Source organism: Lagopus muta, chromosome 7 (assembly GCF_023343835.1).
Source record: "Lagopus muta isolate bLagMut1 chromosome 7, bLagMut1 primary, whole genome shotgun sequence".
NCBI classification, from domain to species: Eukaryota; Metazoa; Chordata; class Aves; order Galliformes; family Phasianidae; genus Lagopus; species Lagopus muta.
The window spans coordinates 29,666,235-29,685,555 of record NC_064439.1 but is presented as its reverse complement, the minus strand read 5'-3'; the positions used below and the strand labels follow the sequence as shown (position 1 = coordinate 29,685,555).

General features: G+C 39.2%; 1 protein-coding gene and 1 long non-coding RNA gene across 6 annotated transcripts in view; one reads left to right on the top strand and one right to left on the bottom strand.

Moving 5' to 3' along the window:
• Nucleotides 1–11,149, top strand: part of LOC125695780 (uncharacterized) — a 59,694-nt gene extending 48,545 nt beyond the window's left edge. Inside the window, exons 2-4 of the long non-coding RNA XR_007378063.1 lie at nucleotides 95–324; nucleotides 2,453–2,535; nucleotides 5,482–11,149. This is a non-coding gene — a long non-coding RNA (uncharacterized LOC125695780). The remainder of the gene's footprint in view (nucleotides 1–94; nucleotides 325–2,452; nucleotides 2,536–5,481) is intronic.
• Nucleotides 1–18,923, bottom strand: part of ITGB8 (integrin subunit beta 8) — a 49,658-nt gene extending 30,735 nt beyond the window's left edge. For 2 of the 5 annotated variants that reach the window (XR_007378061.1, XM_048950693.1), the window contains exons 1-3: nucleotides 18,721–18,923; nucleotides 4,868–4,953; nucleotides 2,045–2,219 (exon numbers count right to left, since the gene is read on the bottom strand). Coding sequence is in view for 3 of the 5 variants with exons in the window: in XM_048950693.1 (XP_048806650.1) it covers nucleotides 2,045–2,219; nucleotides 4,868–4,953; nucleotides 18,721–18,850 (391 nt within the window). In the remaining 2 variants the exon portion in view is untranslated. Of the gene's footprint in view, nucleotides 1–2,044; nucleotides 2,220–4,867; nucleotides 4,954–12,550; nucleotides 12,760–18,720 lie in introns of those variants that run through there. The other 3 variants (XR_007378062.1, XM_048950695.1, XM_048950696.1) reach the window with 2 other exon arrangements.
• Between the last annotated feature and the right edge of the window lie 398 nt (nucleotides 18,924–19,321).

Sequence of the window (19,321 nt, the reverse complement as noted above, 5' to 3'; positions counted from 1 at the left end):
TCCCAAGAGTCAATGAAACCTAGAAGCATAGTTCAAAAATAAGCCACAAGGGAACTCTTCTTAGAAAACATCTTGCTTTTTTTTCCTCTCACAGGAGCGTTCCTGAAAATCTGACTTCCCCCTACTTTCTTCTAAATTCCTGGTTATGCAATCCCTTTTACGTTGAACCAAACAGCAGTTACAACTGAAAAAGGACGCATACAAATTGTGGCCACTCACTTCAGGGCTGACACTTGAAAGTATATCAAAGTATCCTGCAAACAGCCTATCATGTGTGTATAGAACTGTACATTTCTTGACAAAAGCACAGCCTGAAGAACTCAGGTAAGTTAAACAACAAGCTTAGATCAATTTGTTCCCAAAGACTTGATGAGAAAACTCAGTAGGAACGAAATGAAAGTAAACAAAGCAGGTTTTAATATTGAAAAAAATAGAAAAAAATGGTCTTTATTATCTCAAGATAATAAATGTCTGTATTTCCTACAGAATCATTTCATTTGTGAAGTGTGTTAAATTCTATCAAAGATCTGACTCAGAAATGTTAAGCATGCAAAGTACATTTTAAATAGGCTACCTAAATATTTTTTCTTCCAATATTCTTCAAACATAATACAGCCGGATATTTCAAGATGTATCTTTTTTGGGTCTCACATGAAGAAAACAGAATTTCAGTATATTGTAACTTCTGTTTCCTCTTTGCCAATGTAAGTTTGAAGTTGTTGTTTTGTTTTGTTTTGTTTTGTTTTTAAATGACCGGGTTGCATACAGCAAATACAACTTGTATTTTCTCCCATTCATCATAGTTGGGATTCTTGTAAATAGTGATGAAAAAATGGAATCAAAACAAAACCATTTTTGGTCTAATTACTGCAAAAAAAAATATATTTGTCCCACTGACACTGTATATCAGTGAATTTCCCTAGGGATTAAAATGGGATTAAATGTCTATATATCAAATATTAGTCTTCTGCATTTGTCTCCTTCAAGCAGAAGCTTCAGTACAGTTTATGGAACCCTCAGCTTAGTTTCACTACTGGCAAAATGGTTCATTAAGCCCAAGTTTACAAAGCAGATTGTTTTCTATGAATCCAGTTGTGTCAAAGCTTCAGAAATAAATGCAATAGCAAACATTTCTAGAGCTAGCTTGGTTCCCAATACCATGACTCAGTGCAAAGCAGATTATCAGTCACTTTTCTGAATGGAGGCTGGGGAAAGGAGAAGAAGTGGTGACGTTGCTTTTCCAGTTTTATCATTACAAAGACAACAAATTACAAAGAAAACTAGAGTTACTTCGTGCTTTATGCTCCTGCAACTTCTTTCTTTTTCCTTGCAATTAACAGAAAATTACTCGTAAAAAAAGACTGATCTTTTACACAATTAAAATCAGCAAGATACAAAAGTAATTCAGACTTCTCATATTAACTAAGTATTTTTCTACCAAAAATTGATCTGTTCAGTAGAGGGCAAATAGAGGTATTCTAAAAAGACTCAAATCCATAAAAGGAGATATTGATTCTGTCAGGGCCAGGTGTCTCATGTGTTTTAAATGAAAAATTAAGCGTTGAATATCTAAGTCTTCTTTACAAGACCAGTCCTCTCTTTCACATTGGCTGTCTTCACAGTTGTTTACTCAGTGCACTTAAGCATAAGCAAATAATAAAGAAGCTCATCAACATATTAATTTATGAATTATAAATTTCAGTCCAATTTACTTACAGTAAAGAACACATTTTATACGGATGTAAGGGAAAATTAGGTTTGAAAAGAAAAAGAATCAGAAAATCATAACAGAAAATAGAAAAGACTGCCTAAGATCCCTTTTCTACTCACTAATTGCATTATTTTCACCATAAGCTGTGTTTTTTAGAAACACTTCTTACTGAAGACTGTACTTGACTATGGGAGCAACATATTACACATGTAGTGTAATGTTATAGCATCATTCGTCAAGACGATTCCAGCAGTTTCTTTTCAAAATGCATTTAAATATTATTGTGCTGTATTTTAATTGACTATAGTATCAGTGTATTAAAGAAAACCCAACCTGGACGCAGTTGGACTGAAACTCTTCCTGGAGTCACTTGTGTATTTGTTTCTTGGTCACTGGGTATTGTAACATGAACTGTGGGACTTTCTACAAAATCCGATTGGCAGCCTCTTTTCAATAAGTTGAAAACAGTGTCACAGCGTCCCTTCTGTGTTGAGTCAGCCATGAAATCCTATTTTATGAGAGATAAAAAGTACAAAAAATTTGAGCTGAAAAAACCCCAACTGTAGTATCTTCAAAGGAAAGAGAAAAACAAACTAACAGTCTTTGAAACAATAAAACATGCTACTATAATTGCATAAATAAAAGTAGTTCATGGAAGCCATATGTTTTAAATAAGAGTAATGTCAAAATATTTAAATTAGATGTTAACCTAATTGCTACAATGACTATTTTTCTATAAAGGACAAAACTCTTTGTGAGAAAGAAGATCTTGCACAAACAGAACAAGATGACTTTGGAGGAAAAGGAAACTATGTACTGTCACTGTAAGTAAAAAAAGTTCTGTGCTATGCTATGAATTAGTTCCACCAAGAAAATGTCATTCGCATGATTTCTAAGCATATTTACAGTCAGAGTAATCTCTGTAAATAAATTGTAGGCTACAATTTAAAAGTAAAAGCTGCAATAAAAGTTTTACATTTCTATAACCTGAATTTGACAATTACAGATTTTTAAACTTTATCCTGTAGCCTGCACAGAAGCGAAAGACCAGCTGGACTATATCTCTAGAAAGAGGAATTTATGTACAATGGGACTGAAGAGTTTAATATGCCACCAATAAGAAAAAAAGTCTCTGTAGCAACAGAAAAAAGGTTAGTAGTAGGATGATCTCAGAAGCAGTAAAAGGGCAAAGCTGCCAAGATTGTGCCAACATGAACCAGTGCAAAATTCCTTCCTGACCACAAATCTGGTGATTAGCATGATCCTGATCATGCAAGAAATAAAAAAGGCTTGACAAGATCCTTTGTGCTCTTGGAAGCCATTAATCCATTGCAGCCACAGCTGGAGACCAAACAATGGACAATCTCTGATACTTCAGAGGCAGATGGGGAAAATAAACAATCAAAAAGTGCATACAGCCCACTCTGTAATAGAGAATAAATTGTCACTCAGACTCTGAAAAGACTGGAGAAAGCCTCTGAAGAATGAGATTTGTCAGTCATGTATCTTGTTTTCTAAGTTCCTACTGTTTTTTGTAGTGTACCTGATACTGTTTTTTCACAACCTTCTTCAATGTACACAACAGAGACTACTCTCGTAGGTCTCTCCTATTTATACTCCTTTCATGATTTACATAAATTTCACAAAGATAGATTTTTAAATGTCCTAAGAACTTATTCACTCTCACTGTTATCACTGGAAATGAACAGATATAACATTTTCTGAAGTTCACTGTGCGGGGATGTAAAATTAAAGAATCTCAAGTATTCTTTATGACTGTTTTTATTACTATAATAGAGGCAGATGAAACAGCTGCACTAAGCTGAAAACTGCTCCTGTACCTTTACTCTGAAAAATTTCTATCTGAATTAATATTGGTTTTGACATTCCACAAGCACGGACAATGCATAGGTGAACTGACTGTCAAAGCACGATGTAAAGAGGTTTGAGAAACCCCCGCCTTCCATGAAACTCTTAGGACTGATGTGAAAAGTGAGGCACAAGAAGCAGAGCAGAAGTCAAACTCAGTCAGATCTGAGCATCTGTTTAAAAGAAACCTTCTACAGCCCCATAACAGTAGAAGGCTAAGAAGTACTACTCCACGGTAAACACAGACCTGACAGGAAAATAAATTGTGCCTTCTGTAAGTAATGACATCACGTGAAAATAAAGAACCACCCCACATTTTAAGCCATTGTGCCATGTACATATGCCCTAGAACTCATGGACAACAAGTTCTCCCTGCCTCTATTCATCCTTGCATTATTAACACTTGTTTCAGACTAAGTTAACCATTCTAAGACAATGTTTCTCAGATAAAGTTATGCTAATGCTTTATGCTCTTTGTCTCTTCTATGCACTCCCTAGGAATCTATTTGCCTTCTCTGCTAACCTGAAAGACACAAGAAATGATTTGCTTACGACCTTGAAGAGCATATTAGCTTATTAGCATATTAGCAGTACTCAGTGATATTCTTAAAAACTTCGCTCCTCTGAACTGCTAAAATAGTCCAACATTATTTGAAATCACATAAACATGTTGGGTTTTTTTCCTCTAACAAAAACAAACAAAAAACCCAAACATATTCTCACAGTTGCCAAAGCAATACCAATTTCAGCTTACTTCTTCCTATCTGAGATTCATATTCTATTACAAATCTCAGAACCAATAGATGTCAAAATAGAAAAGCATCATTTTTTCAACTTGCAAGAGGGGGCATAAAATATGGTGAAGTCAAAGCTAACTCCACTCTTGTTAAGTACAATAGATACATATGTATAGACTTGCTCTGATATATAAGGAATTAATACAAAATACTGATAAATAATTTTAATTTTGATGCCAAAAACTTCTGAACTCTCAAAGCTATTATAAACCCGCCAAACCTGTCTACAAAGCAGATGGAACACATTAAAAAGTTCTCACTTTATTTAAAATTACTGCAATTTTCCAAATAAAAGATCGTATTTTCTCCTTTAGAAATGAAATATATTTAACATGATTTCTCCAGGTGCTGTGTCCAGAGGACGTTTAAAGATTTTCCTGTTATTTCTCACTATAATTTTCACAGTTTAGAAGTCTTTTATCTTTATAAAGATCATGAGCAGCTAAAATGTAAAGTAAAAAATAAGTAAGCAAAAACCAAAATGCCATACCTCCTGAGCACACCATCCACACTCTGGACCCAGAGCAAGACACTTTGTACATGTTACTGCATTTGAAGTAGCACATCTGTTTTCCGCTGCAATGAAATACAAAACCAAACATTTAATGATTTATGAAGGTATGGGGGAATTGTAAAATACCTAATTTCAAACCAAGATTTCAAAAATTGCTTCACCAGATTAAGAGCGATGACAACGTATCCAAACAGAAGTAAAACAGAACAAAAGCAGCCTGCTGAGAGAATATTTACAGCATTTTTTGTATCTACAGTTTAGAACTGCATGTACAGATAGATAGTATAAAATTCATTCTCAAGGCCAAATTTTTAAAATCCTGACATAAAATAACTTTGAAGTGAAAATCCATCTTTGGCACATACTTTGCTGATTTACTGCCCAACGAAACATGTTTACCAGGTAGCTTATCTCTTTATAGACATTTTCATTTTAAGTTATTTACACTTGTCTGAGTTATTCATTATTCACTCTTCATGGAACCCAAAATATTTTCTCACCTTCTATAGTATTTCCCCCGTACATATAATACTGGAATGAATAGTTTCCCAGAAGAGGCAGATTTCTTTTTTTTTTTTTTTCCTTTGCAGAAGTCAACACAAACTTATCCAAGTGTGTCATAGACTGAAGACATAATTCTGCACTGCCAACAACAAAAAGCTGTGCCTACAGCAGGTCTATGGGTAAAGCCCTTCATATCCTCTTTACACCTGTGCCTTACAGATCACTGCTTATGTTACTAGTATTTTTGTGTTTTTGCTATGAAACTCTAGCAGGCAGAACTGAGATTAGATGTCTCCCTTTTCTTTTGTGTGAGAATTGGCCTTACAGCAGCCATGAAGAAGGTGCAGGATATGACCTGTCAGAACACAGCAGCATGGTGCCACTCCACTGCTCAGTGGCATATTCAGCATGGATTACCATATGGCTATACAACACAATGGAAATGAAATAAAATGAATTACTACATACAGGAAAATCTAAGTCTTTTGTCTGATCCACTATGATAAAAGGCATATCACCACATCAAAGCAGTTGGAGAAAAGCTTGTCATCCAAAGTTGTGACCAAGTGCTGTCTCTCAGGTTACCTCTTTCCAACCTTCCACAATGCAAACCATCTCTCTTTTTAGAGCAGTGAGAGCAACTTCACACAGCGAAAGGCAGCATTAGGATCACATTTACTAAAATTCCTTTTTTTTAAAATCTTTCTTTAACCAATTTCAGCTACGGATCTAAAGATGAGATTCCCTACTGAGCTGGCCCTCTGAATAACAGATGATTCAAGGAACTAATCATAGCTTGCACATTATTGCCATCAGCAACATATGCACCACCATAAGTACTAGCAAGACAGAAAAGCTTAATAAAGCACAATTGCAGCATTACACTGATAACAGGCTTGGAGCAATTCCATCGATTTCAAAGGTCAGACTGATATTTCACATAAACTGATGTTTACAATTTACGCCATGAATTCAGCACAAGAAATGCATATGAAAGGAAGAAAAAATAATTACAGATGTGATTTTTTAAAAAAGTAAAACAAAACAAATAAATAAAAGAAAACAAACAGGAAAGGAGCCTAGGAAGGCACTGGAAAAGAAAAATAATATTTAAAAAGAGATGGGCAGGGATAAATGCAGGAAGGGCTGCTAAGGAGAGAGAAGAAGGCAAGACAAAATCCAAAAGGTTTTTGCTTGTTGTAAAAACAAACACAGCAAGTTTGATTTGGATGGGGTACGCAAAAAAGCTCATTCGGCACTGATGCAAGAAAACTTCTTTGCATGTGTAAGATAATGGTAAGAACAGAGCTGGAGCCCATGAAAGAGTTACTGCAGCCATGGGGCAGAGCGATAGCAGGATCCCAGGTTGGTGCAGTCACAGAGCTGTAGAGCTTAACACTGACCTGCTCCTAGCCACAGCTAAGCACAAAAGCCAGGTGAAGAGTTGCTGAAGGAGTACAACTAACAGGAATGTAATTATTATTGGGTCAGAAGCATCACTTCCATCTTCAGCTGAATGCCAAGTGAAAGAGAAAGGTGGGTTCAGTAGAAGTGGCAAGAAAAGGCAGGAACTGCTGATTTGCAGCACAGTGGTGGCTGAAGAGTAAGATGGGGCAGAACAGGGAGATGACACCATGAACTTTGAGGCTAGCAACCAAGCAACAGCCACCCTAGGAGAAAGAACTATTCTAATAAACTGTTGACAGAAACAAAGTGAGGGACTACTGTATCTAGCTAAAAAGATGAAGAAGACAAATCAACTCCTGGTCATCACAACCAATATTCAAAGTAAACAAAACAGTGAGTTTGACTTAATTCATTACCCATAATAATTTCTGATCTTAAAACATATAGTCCTATTTGCATAACACAGACAATGCACTCACAAATTCTCACACTTCTAAAAACTGTTGACGATGTAAGAAGACATTCACTTTTTACTGTAATGCGCACACACTATGAAGAGTCTATGACTGGAATGGGTATAGTATTTCCATTAAAAAACAGGCTGACATATAACTGCCACAGATTTTTTTTCAGTGTGGTTTGGTGCTGAATCTTTTTTATCTGTATGAGTTAGGCACTCAATCTATTGGAGTCTGATTTAGTTTATAAATATAGCCTATCTTTTAAAAGATATGATTTCCTTTGTGTCATTCCAAACTGCTAAGTGAGAAGAAAAGATCTCAAAATCCAGTATGGGTTTTCAGGGTGATCAAAGAAGATTAAATACTTTACCAAATGAGGTACACAGTACTGTTGGATGCAAATCTCTCTGCAGATCACTCTCCAGACTCAGAGCTCCATTTTTGCAATGTGAAGTCATGCACTGGCAATTGACAGGCTTGGTGCCATTGGCTCCAAAAAATGATTTTTTTGGAATAAAGAGAAACTTGAAAAGGTTTATTAGTGCCTGAGACACATTCTGGCTACATCACTACTATAGTTCCCAAGTATGTAGTCCCTTATAGCAGTAACATTTATGGAAATGCTTTCATTCACCAATTATTTACTATTTGGTTATAAATGTACTCCAAAACCTTAACTGATTCAGTGTAAACTTCTCAGTTTATTTTAAAAATCACATGCTAGAGCAAGAAACATTTTTATATGAGTTGGCTTAACAAAGAACTGAGATTTTTCCTGCCACTTCACCAAAAACAGAGTCCAGACAAGACTGAGTTACTGTTCAGCCAAAGCTAAGGGCAAGTTTCTACTGGCTTCACTAGAACTGATGTATGCCAAAAGCTATTTTCAACAAGGGCCAACCTTTGTGCTGGGAACTGCACAGGCATATGCATATAATAAAAAATGAGTGCTGGAGGTTAACCTGCTCTTTTCTTGCCTCCCCCACATCATTCAACTGTGCTCCAGCTACTAAGCACAGGTAGGACAAGCCTAAACTTCAGCAACAAAAGGGATCAAGACTAGACAAGGATTTTATACGTTATAATCACATCCTGCCTCCATATTATGAAAGTAACTTTATCATGATCAGAGCATTTATCTGAGAGTAGGAATAATAATAATAATAATGTGTTCTAGGGTTGGAGTGAATGCTAAACACTTGGTTTTCCAACAGCCAGTATGTTGTTCATGTGCATCCAGGAATTTAGACGTTTATTGACATTGCTGTAGTTGCACATTTATGCTGTTTTTGGAATGCACACTTTGCTTTCTTGAAACAGAAAGCCAAAAAATAACTAACGGTTTATACTTCCTGATCATGGTCTTCAGACTGCTGAGCACTACTTAAGGTAAGATACAATGTCATTTTGTCTATACATTTTTTACCCTAAAAATCTGCATCCAATCTTGTTCTACGTAAGCAGTCAGCCTGGCTGCCCATCTCTTCTGATGATGTGCCTTCAGCAACTAGAACAGAGCCTTGCTTCTGAGGGATGCTGCAGTTCACACAGCACACTGCAACCACCTCCACCTTTCTGTCCTTCCTTGGGAGCCGCACAGGGCAACTCCTACACCCAGGCAGCCAGGAGCTGCCCTAGCTAATGTGCAGCTTCTCCATGCACTTTGGCTGAACGCACAGATACAATGAAAAGCATTGTAAAAATGTTAGAGTGGGAATTTTTTTCCATGATTATTGTGTCTGACACTTTCTTACTCAGATTACAAGGAAAAAATGAGAGGCTGTGCTTTAACCACCAATCCTAAAACCTAATCCTGGCATTAGGGCTTCATCTCCCCTTTTTCCAAGCAAGCAATAAGCAGTCTCTTTGCCCCTGATGTACAATGTCATGCTTCAAAAGCATGCTTTGTCACCACGTTTTCCCAAGAGGGTAACAAGGTATTCCTCTGAATAGGAGGTGGTCCTCCCCTTTGTCCAAAAATATTTCAGTTTGAAAATTGTAATCTATTGTGATTGAGAATAAATTCCTAAGATTACTTGAACGAACTTACCAGACAATTTTTCTGCTTTCTACTCTCCTGTTTTGTTTAAACAAGAACGAAGCTGTATGGATTTGAAAACATTTCTCCAGCAAGAAAAGCAGCAAAAGGAGCCCAGATACAAAACCTGGGTGTATAAGATGGGTATTTTCTAAGAAAAATGCGGTGAGCAAAAGAAAGGTACAAAACATGACCATCATTGTTCACAGAACTCTAGAATCACAAAATCGTTAGGTTGTAAAAGACCTCCATGATCACCTAGTATAACCATCCACCTACCACACTAAACCATGTTTCTTAGAACAACATCTCATGTTTCTTGAACACCTCCAGGGACGGTGATTCCACCACCTTCCTGGGCAGCCTATTGCAGTACACCACCACTCTTCTGGAGGAGAAAATTTTCCCTCATATCCAATATGAACCTTCCCTAGTGCAACTTGAAGTCATTCCTTCTTGGCCTTTTGCTAGTAACCTGAAGAGAAGAAGCCAACCCCTACTGATTAAATCCTGAGCCCTGGAAATATACTTTTGTAAACATGGCAAGCCTTTCTATTAAACAATCAATCAAACAACAACAACAAAAACTCTGCCACCTTTGACATTCTTTTTCAACTAGTCATTAAAAAAATAATAATGGCCAAGAGGTACAGTGTTCCTTGAAAGAAAAGCAGAATACCTTGAAAGATAAAACCATGATACAGTTATAAAGATAAGAGATAAAAATGACACATAAATAAGAAGTATACAAACACATCTAGGCATTGCTAGTGAGCGAGTCCTGGTGGCCACTGTGGGTTCCCACTCCTTATTCTTCCACATTACCACAAGAACACATTATTCTACGAGCACAAAGGGTTTTACTGGAAGCCACAACAGTAATGGGCCATCAGAATGTCAAGTAATACAGCAGTCTGCCTTAGTACACTACAGTTCATGCCTATGCAAACTGTGCAGAGACAGACCCAAGACCTTCTATTTATGCACTGTGCAATCTGTGAACGATGCCACTTGGGAGAACTGATGTTGGGTATCAGCTGAATAAGGCAAAGAGAGATGAGGAAAAAGGAGAGGCCCTTTTCTACAGCGTTACTACGCAGTGTTAGGAAAGCTCTGACAGAAAAGGACATGGTTGCAAAGGCTAGGATGTGTAACATTGAAGCCGGATGTTCTGGTGTTGAACACTCTGCCATGGCACATGGGATGGAGTTTTCCAGCATGTGCGTATGGGGTGTGCACGTTTCCAGAATTAGGGAATGAGGCAAGGCTTCAAGGAGATACTCCTTACACCTCCCTGTGCCTACAAGCATCTTCCTTAGCCTCATCTCTCAGGGAGATTCAGTGATGTGAATATTGCACAACATTCAAAAGGAAACTTTGAGAACAGAAACCTCATACAGATTCATACAGACTCCAGTTTTTGAGAGTAATGCATAGATCTCATAGAGAATTTCTTCTTTTTATCAGAAAGCTGCACATAGTGTTTCAGAAAAGGTGCTACAAAAATAGTTGCTGGTGTAGCAGTTGGGGCTCACAAACACATCAAATTGCAGCCTCAAATATGACCTTGAATGTGGGAGACTGCTACTGAGTACTCCGGATTGACTTTGTTCCCAAGCCACAATACAGAATGAAAACAAGGACTGTAACCTTGAAATTTTTCATAACACACAATTTTTTTTTGTTGTCCAATTCTACTTGCAGCCTCTCCTTTCCATGAAACTTCCTGCTTTTATAGGAGATGGTTAAATTTGTTTGATGCAACCCATGACTGCAAACAATGAGTCAAAGACTATTTAGTTTCCGAAGCCAATCTTTTCTGTCTCTGGCAAGTAAAAACACACAGGGCAATTTACTCTGATTATACCATTAGAACTAGATTTGTTCCCAACAGCCGTTAGCTTTTATGGCAAAGGTTTGATAGCCTTGTTTGCACAGTTTTGCACCATTTTGCACCAGTAAAAATACAAAGCATATGGAAGCAGAAGGTTTAATTCTTTTTTCTCTTTTTTTTTTTTTTTTTTTTTTAATTTAATTAAATCCTTTGATTTAAAAAGAACTTCAGGATGTGTGGAGCTGTGTTAATTCCCGTTTTCAAGGATAGAACATGGACATGGGAATCATTATACTCTTGTCATTTCCAGATGCTAGGATCTCCCTAAGAGTTGGCCAGCTTGGACACAGCCATGCTGCTCTCACAAAGCCTAAAATTGCTGCTGCTGGACCTCAGGGCCGATTACACTGCTTCTATCTTAGCAAGCATGACTGGCAAGTAGCTCATCAGCAACATAGAATAGCTCAGAGCTATTTCTTCACAAGGAGCATCATCACAGACCACCTGATCCACTGGTTCTTAGTCCACAGCAATGCAAATAACTCACTTTGCTGAGTTGTTATGCGTATACATTATAGACTGGGACAAGTTTATTTCATACTCCAGGCTGTAATACTCAAAGCTGAATACCTGTGGGAACCAGACCCTCAAGAACAAAATGATCAAATTATATACTTTATAGAAGTTTGCCCTAAAACAAAACAAAAGCCTCAATTCACTATGTGTTTGCATATAAACCCAAATAACTGCGTATATTAGTATAAAAAGAAGACAAGCCAAGGTTAAAAGAAAACGCTTAGCATGAATTAAATTGCACTCAGAATTAGAAAACCTCAAGAATATGAAATTAAAGACTGGTATTAAAGAAGGTAACCACCTCTCTTGTGGACTCGTAGTGTATGATGCCCATCTTCTGGAGGATCCCAGCTTTTGGAGGAAGATATATTCACTAGGGGTATTAAAAATGTTATTGCCTTCAGGAATACAATGTGTTAGCTCTTTGTTATTCCAGTAACTTGCTTTTCAATAGTTTTGAATCTTCAAAAAAGTCATTGGACATGAGAACAATGGAATGCGGTAAAAGCTTTCTGGGATTTTCTTTTAAATTTTTTTTTTTTTTACTTTTATTCTCTTTGAATGCAGAAACCATTGTCTCATTTCAAATAACTGTGATAACACAGCACAAGACACTCAAGCTACAGTTTGACGATTAACAGCTGAAGCATGAGTCCTTCAAAGACAAGTTAAACTGCAGTGTTTTTCCGAATATAAACATAAAAACTGGAGGAACACAAAAATCTTTTAAATGAATAATGAGAAATTAACTTTCTGAAACAAAAGACACACATGTTATTCACAAACATTAAAAAAAAAAAAAAAAAAGAAGAATTAAAAATAGAAAATAGCAATCATACCTGTCTAGGAGCAGGCAGTGCCCAACCTCCATTTTAGGTTTACATAATAAGCCTTTTAGCTTCTTATAATTTGCAGGTAAAGACTACATAAAACATGACTGCAGGCTGTAAAATGCGCAGACTTGCATATTAACTCTAACTACTGGTGAACATACACTGTTTGATTGCAAGCTTCTGCTTGTGGTTCTGCAAGTAAGTACTCACATATGTGAATGCCTTGCAGGTGCAGTTTAAATGCTCTGTAAGGGACAGCCTTTAAACATGCAGCTTAGAGATTTCAAACAGGTAGTTATTTATTTCATGCTCTGAACTCACATCACAACAGTTTTGACAGCAAAATGCAATTCAAAGTTTTGCTTAGATTGGAAGAGCTTGCTTGCTTAAGTCACTAGTTTTATTTAGATCATTTTACACCATTCATGCCAGAATGAAAGTTTTTTTATTTCCTGGGAGTCCTGTTTGTATAAGGAGATGAGAATCTTGCTCCATTTAACTTCCAGATGTCCAGCAAGAACCTCCCATCCCAAAGAAACAAGTTGTCTTCAGCACAGAACTAACCTGTCACCCTGTGGAGAGGAAGTGGACATAAATCATATTCTTAATTACAGTACAGCAAGAGGAATTCACTATGCCTCGCTCACTTGAACACTGAGAGGGAAGGGAATATGTTTTGGAGAGAGGAGTCACTGGTTTAACCAGATTTGGATGACTTTAGAGATGCCACTATACATCATGCAGCTCTATTCATAACACAGCTACAACAACAGTAAAATACCAAAAATTCTGAAGTTCTTAAGATTGGAACTCAGTAACACAGTGTTGCTAACAACATCCAAACCACTGGGCAGAGAAGAGCCCTTATGAAAAATAAAAATCCAGCACCCAGGAGCATTATTCCACCTGCCTGAAGCTACAGAATTTTCCTCCTCTGATAATTATAGTTCAAACCCATCTCTTCATCTCTTTTGGTAATTATAAATACTTCAGGTTCATTACTGTCATCACAGTTAATAGCAGGCTGAAATTACTACAGGCGTATGACAGTGAAGTCATGGGAAGCATAGAAACATATGAAGAAAAGGAGTCAATTATGATCTTTGCAAACTTCTGAGTTTAGGAAAACACAGACTCAGTGAGAAGTTGCCTTTTTAGCAGCTTTCTAATGCTATAAATTCATATAGTCTGGAAACACATTATGCTAAAAGGGTTATTCTTGTTTTGCTGCCAGAACAAGAGGGAATCCTGAATGGCTGGGAAGAGGCTGGCTCTTCTTCTTGAAGAAAGGTTCTATTACAGTGAACTAATTCATTAGAGCCCTATTTCCTTTCCAAAAACTAAATAGCCTGAGTCCATTTATGTAAGCCACACCATACATAGATATATATATATATATATATATATATATATACATGTTATTCCTTAATGAATTTCAAGTGGCTGGAGAAGAATAACAGACCACCTCCTATTTTGTCCATCAAAAATTATGTCTATTTGTGCAGATCAAAAAGAAGTATTACATCTTTTCCACTGGTTTGACAGATGTCAGTAATTAGTTATGGAGTTTTAAATCAGATTTTGTTGAAAATATGGACATAACTATAAGCATGGAGGCCTTAAGCATTTGACTTAAAAGCATATTAACAGAAAGAAATTGATGTTCTCTAAAATTATGTTTTCAGTACATTCAACTTGAGAAACTATCTTTATACCAAAATGTCTGTACTACCACCAACAGAGGAAGCAGAGATTTACATACATAATTCTTGAAAATATAACAATTTTAGTGCCATTAAAGCATTTTAAGAACACTGAGCACACTGAAAACAAAGACATTCTGTCTGTCCTTCCTGACAGAGCTCATTAAATCAATGAGATACACCTATCCCAATACTGAACAAAACCTGTTTTTGCTGCAGGTTTTTTAGATGCACACTGGTCATAAAAAAAGCAGCTCATGTATATAGCAAATGTTTTGTTTAACAAATAGTGTTTCTTACTGTGGATCTGTTGCAAAGATGAAATCTCTGGCTTCTAGTAAGAACTCTATGCAATTTATGCAATTTGTAAATATGGTATCTTACAATTTTTATTGTAGAATAACAATACTAATTATCCTAACTCCAAGACCAATTAACATGTACATCTCATTGGTTGTTTTGTTTTGTTCTTTTTTCCTTTCTCAGTTTTGTCTTAGCTACACTAACACCTAGAATTGATGTAGTTTTGTCTTCAGGAGTCATTCAAGTGAAAAGTTCCTTGATGTTCTTATTTTATGACTAAGTTCTTTCCAGGAACTTGAAAATTCTACTTGCAGTGACTGAAGCATATGGTGAAGCACTATGTTTTTATGTCCTGTTTATGTACATTGAACATATAAACATATGAGGATTTATTTGATGGAGATTTCCTTAGGTTTCCATAAAGCTTACATTCTAACATCCTACTGATGCTCTGAAGAGATAAATCAAACTCAAATTGTACTTTAATGGAAAATCAAATTTATTCATCCAGGCCTCTTGATTAATGAAGTGTAATTCCTACCTGCTCTGGAGTAATTGCAGCTCCAGCCCTTGAAAGCTCAAGGACAAAAGAAGTTACTACCTCTTCAAATTGCTATGAACAATATTCCTGCTGCATGTAGACTTCAAGCTGCCTTCCCTACTTCCTTCAGCAGCAATGTGTCCATAATGACACAATAACTCAAGCTGCCTGGTGCACCAAGAGTATACCTGTTGCTCCTCTAGTAAACTTAGTAAACTGTCCAACTCCTTTTCCCACAATCACACCATCTCAAGCATCTGTAGCACAGAAACACTGCAAATGCTGTATGTGCATCATTTCATTCAACTTGCAAAAAAACATAAAATAACTATTGAATTAAAAGAAATATATGAAATTGCAACAAGCGGTGAGAACTGTGCAAACTACAAAGTAAATTTATGCATACCATTGGCATAATATGCTCCTTTGAAACATGCAGGTAAGTGAACCTCCTCTTTGCTATACATCAGAAGTGCAATCTACTGCCAAAAATGATCTTATAGCCCTAAGGTGCAAATCACCCACACAGGCTCAGGAAATTTAAAATGGGCTTTCTCTTCTCCTTGGATTGCTTTAAGACTTAGGAAAAGCAGAACTGTCTCAATGCTGAGCTTTCACTGAGCCCCTAAATAGAAATGGGCATAGGATAGAAATCAACAGACAGATACATGGTTAAAGCTACCATGACATACAATTTATTTCAGATTTTTTGTTTGTTTGTTTGTTTGCTTTTGGGGAGGGGAGGGCAGGGCATTTCCTGACCACCTCCTCAGAAACAGTTCTTTCATGTGTAGTTTGAATGGCTTTTTCTATGCCATTGAGAAGTGACACTGTAACGATTTATGAAATTTTGTAACTAGAACATGAGAATCTGATGTGTCAAGGCTGGCAAACTACCAAAGAGCCAGATGAGAGAACAGTAATGGATTATGTTTGGCATCAGAAGTCATGCTGTTTGGATAAATCAATTAACAGTTGTCCCTGCTATCATCACAGATCTTCTGTTTTCCCCAAAACCCCAGCTGGTCTTTCCAGAAGATACTATAAAGAATACTGACAATGCCAACTTTCAAAATGTCAAGAGATTTGTCAACCATGACTGCGCAAAAGAACTGCCATGTGACTGATCTTCAGTTCTTCAATCAAGGATAAAGATTGCCATGCCATCCAATCTCTGGGAGCACATCACATGTAAACTCTGCTTACTTGAGTTTCATGTAGGAATGATTAACCCAGATAGTTTTGAAAGCATCAAGCACCTTAGCATTCAAGTTTTAATGTATGTAAAAACTGCTTTTTCTGAGACAATGCTGGGATTTTAACCAATGCCCTCTGTTAACCTGGCCTGATCAGTCATTCTACAGCATTTTAGCCCTATGCACTCTATATGGTAATACAGAAGATGCAAGACTTGCATGAGGTTAGCTTCCAAAAGAGCCAAGTGAGCAGACTGTCTGCACATATGCGGAGTAGTTATACAAGCAATACACACACGTGCTCTTGCTGTAGAATTCAGCTTCTATTCACTTTGCTGGTTTAATTCTTCAGGAGCTCGTCAGTGTTTTGTGTTCCATCATAAATATGAGATCTGTGTAAATCGCTATAACACAAATTCAATTTTGAATTGGTTCCATTCTTATGTCAGGTACTTGTTTTAGTTGGCTTAGTGAACTGTAAATTCCCTTCGGTAAGACTTAGCAAACAAGGGACCCTTTGTCGAAGGGAACAACACTAACCTTTTATCTGAGCTTACAGAACCTTTAATTTGGGACTTGCAACTTTACAGTGTTGGGAGATTTCCTTCTGCACTCCTCTTAGCTGCAAACTGGGGTCACACTCTGTTTTTACTTACACCCAAGCAGTAACTCACATCTCAAACTCTACTTTGAGAACAAATACTTCAGGTGACATAAAACTGTACATTTTTCAATTAGAAGAGCAAGAAATGCTTCAACTAGAATGAATACATTTCAGTCCCATGAATGTTTCATATTCATTCCAGTTCCTCTTAGAACTGGAGATTCAGTGCAAGAAATTCTGCCAAATGTGCACATAAATAATCTGAACTCTCTGATGGCACGGGAACAGTGTGATGCTCTTCTCCATGCCCAGTGCTGTCAAGGCAGAAGCACGGAGGAGTGGCTGCTTCAACAAAGCTGCGCTGCCAAATAGCTGTACATGGAGCTGCTGCCCAGCGCTTTGCTAACAGCAGACTGCAGAAGTTCAAGGAATTCAGGTGGTGCTGCGCTGATGCAGAGAGCTAACGCAGCCAAAAGTAAAATAGACAGACAAGGAAATAAAATAAATAGTAACAATAAGCCTCCAAACTTCTACCACTTATTTTATATACTCAAGGAAAAACAAAACACTCTTCTTGGTTAAACTATGAAGTGATTATGCATGAAAGGAAGAATTCAGTGCGACTTTCAGCTTTCACAAATTAGCAGAAGTTTCAAACACAGAGGAAGAGAGCAAGATCTATCAGAGCAGCAGACTGCCGGACCTGGTAGCTGTTGTCACAATAAACATGCAGCCCACAACTTACCACCCATGTGCATTTTCACTGTCAAGCACAACAAAGGAATCAAGCATCTTGTGGAGCAAAAGCCCCACGCACAGTCTTCACCTATGTCATGCTGTTCTCATGCCTTATTTGCACTGCTGTGCACCCAGGAGCAAGCATACCACTGCACTAAGGCAATGAGATCCCCTCTCCATAAAGTTTCAATTAGTTTCTTAAACTCAATTACACTGCACAGAAAAGAATCTGGAATACTGGATGAAGCTGTCATGTTTCATAAGACATTTAATAATATTATATTTTATTTTTCCTATTGACATTTAGTTTTGTGTTGAGCTCAAACTATGAAGCCAAAAGAGCAAAATAAATTATTCTGTGAAACTTAACAAATTATTCCATTGTTTTTAAAAGCACTGGGCAAATCCCACTGAATTAGGCATGAATTTGTCACATATGTAGGGAGGAACTTAAGACTGATGCATTGTTCCCGTTACAAATCTTATTTTTAAAGGTTTCAAGTTAATGTTTAAATTAACTCCAGGCTTAAGCACGGAATATGCATTTACTCCACAGAGGGAAAGGAAAGAAAGGGAAGGTGGTTGTCAACTTGATCTGTCTCTCAGTCCCTGCCGGTGAAGCCGCATCGTTGAAGAAACGCCAGACTAACCTGAGAGCTGTCTGACACAGGAGGTGCATCTGCACAAACTCCTCGGCCTAACCTGACGGCCAAACTTCGAGCAGCCCTCCCGCAACTCGAAGCGTCCCCCACTCTTACCTGAGCCTCCACGGCCCGCAGAACCGCTGGTGCCAGCGGACTGTTAGCGCGCACCGATTGGAGCAGGTAGAGAATAAAGGTCTCCCTGAACTCCATGCCCATTTTTCAGCACGCGCTGTCAAACCGAGCGCTTAACCGCACCACCCACCCGCCCCGGGACCGCAGCCGGGCCGTGCCGGCAGCTCCCGCAGCGACAGCAGCCGCTCTGATCCGCCCCCCACTACCGCCGTAGGTACCCACCGCCCCACCTGCCCGCGGCCGCTCGGCCACCCCCTCCGTCCCACAGCGTCCGTCCCTCTCGGGCAGAGCACGGAGAGCAACTCGGCAACTTACGGCGCTGGCAGAGTCCAGGCACGGCCGCCAGCAGCCGGACCGCCCCGAGGAGGGCCCCGGGGCCGCGCTGGCACTTGGGCACGGAGACGATCCCCGCTGTGAGGCACGCCAGCAGCGGCACCCACATCATGCGGCGCCGCTCCCGCTGCCGCTCCCTCGCCCTCTCCTCGGGGCCGCGGCTCGGCGGCGCGGCGCGCTCAGTCCCGGCCCCCGCGGGGGCGGCGGCGGCGGCGGCGGCGGGGCCGGGGGAGGGGCGGCGGCGGCGGCGAGCCCGGCACAGGTAGGGCGCGGGGAGGCGGCGGGGCGGGCGCGGAGCGCCGCATCTCAGGGGCAGCGCCGGCCGCGCCCCCGCGCCCCGCCGAAGGCGGCTCCCTCCCGCCGGCGGCGGTGGCGCCGGGGCCCCGGGCGTACGCGGAGAGCGGTCGCCTCCATCTTCCTCCAGCCCGGCGCGCAAGGGGCGCCCGGCCGCCCGCTCCGTCCGGCCGCGGGGAGGAGGCACCGGGCACCGCGCGGAGCCGAGCGGCGGGAGCGCAGCCGCCCTCCCCGCACCTCCCTTAAGGAAACGCCCGCCCTCCGCCCGCCCCCGCCGCGCACCCCCTGC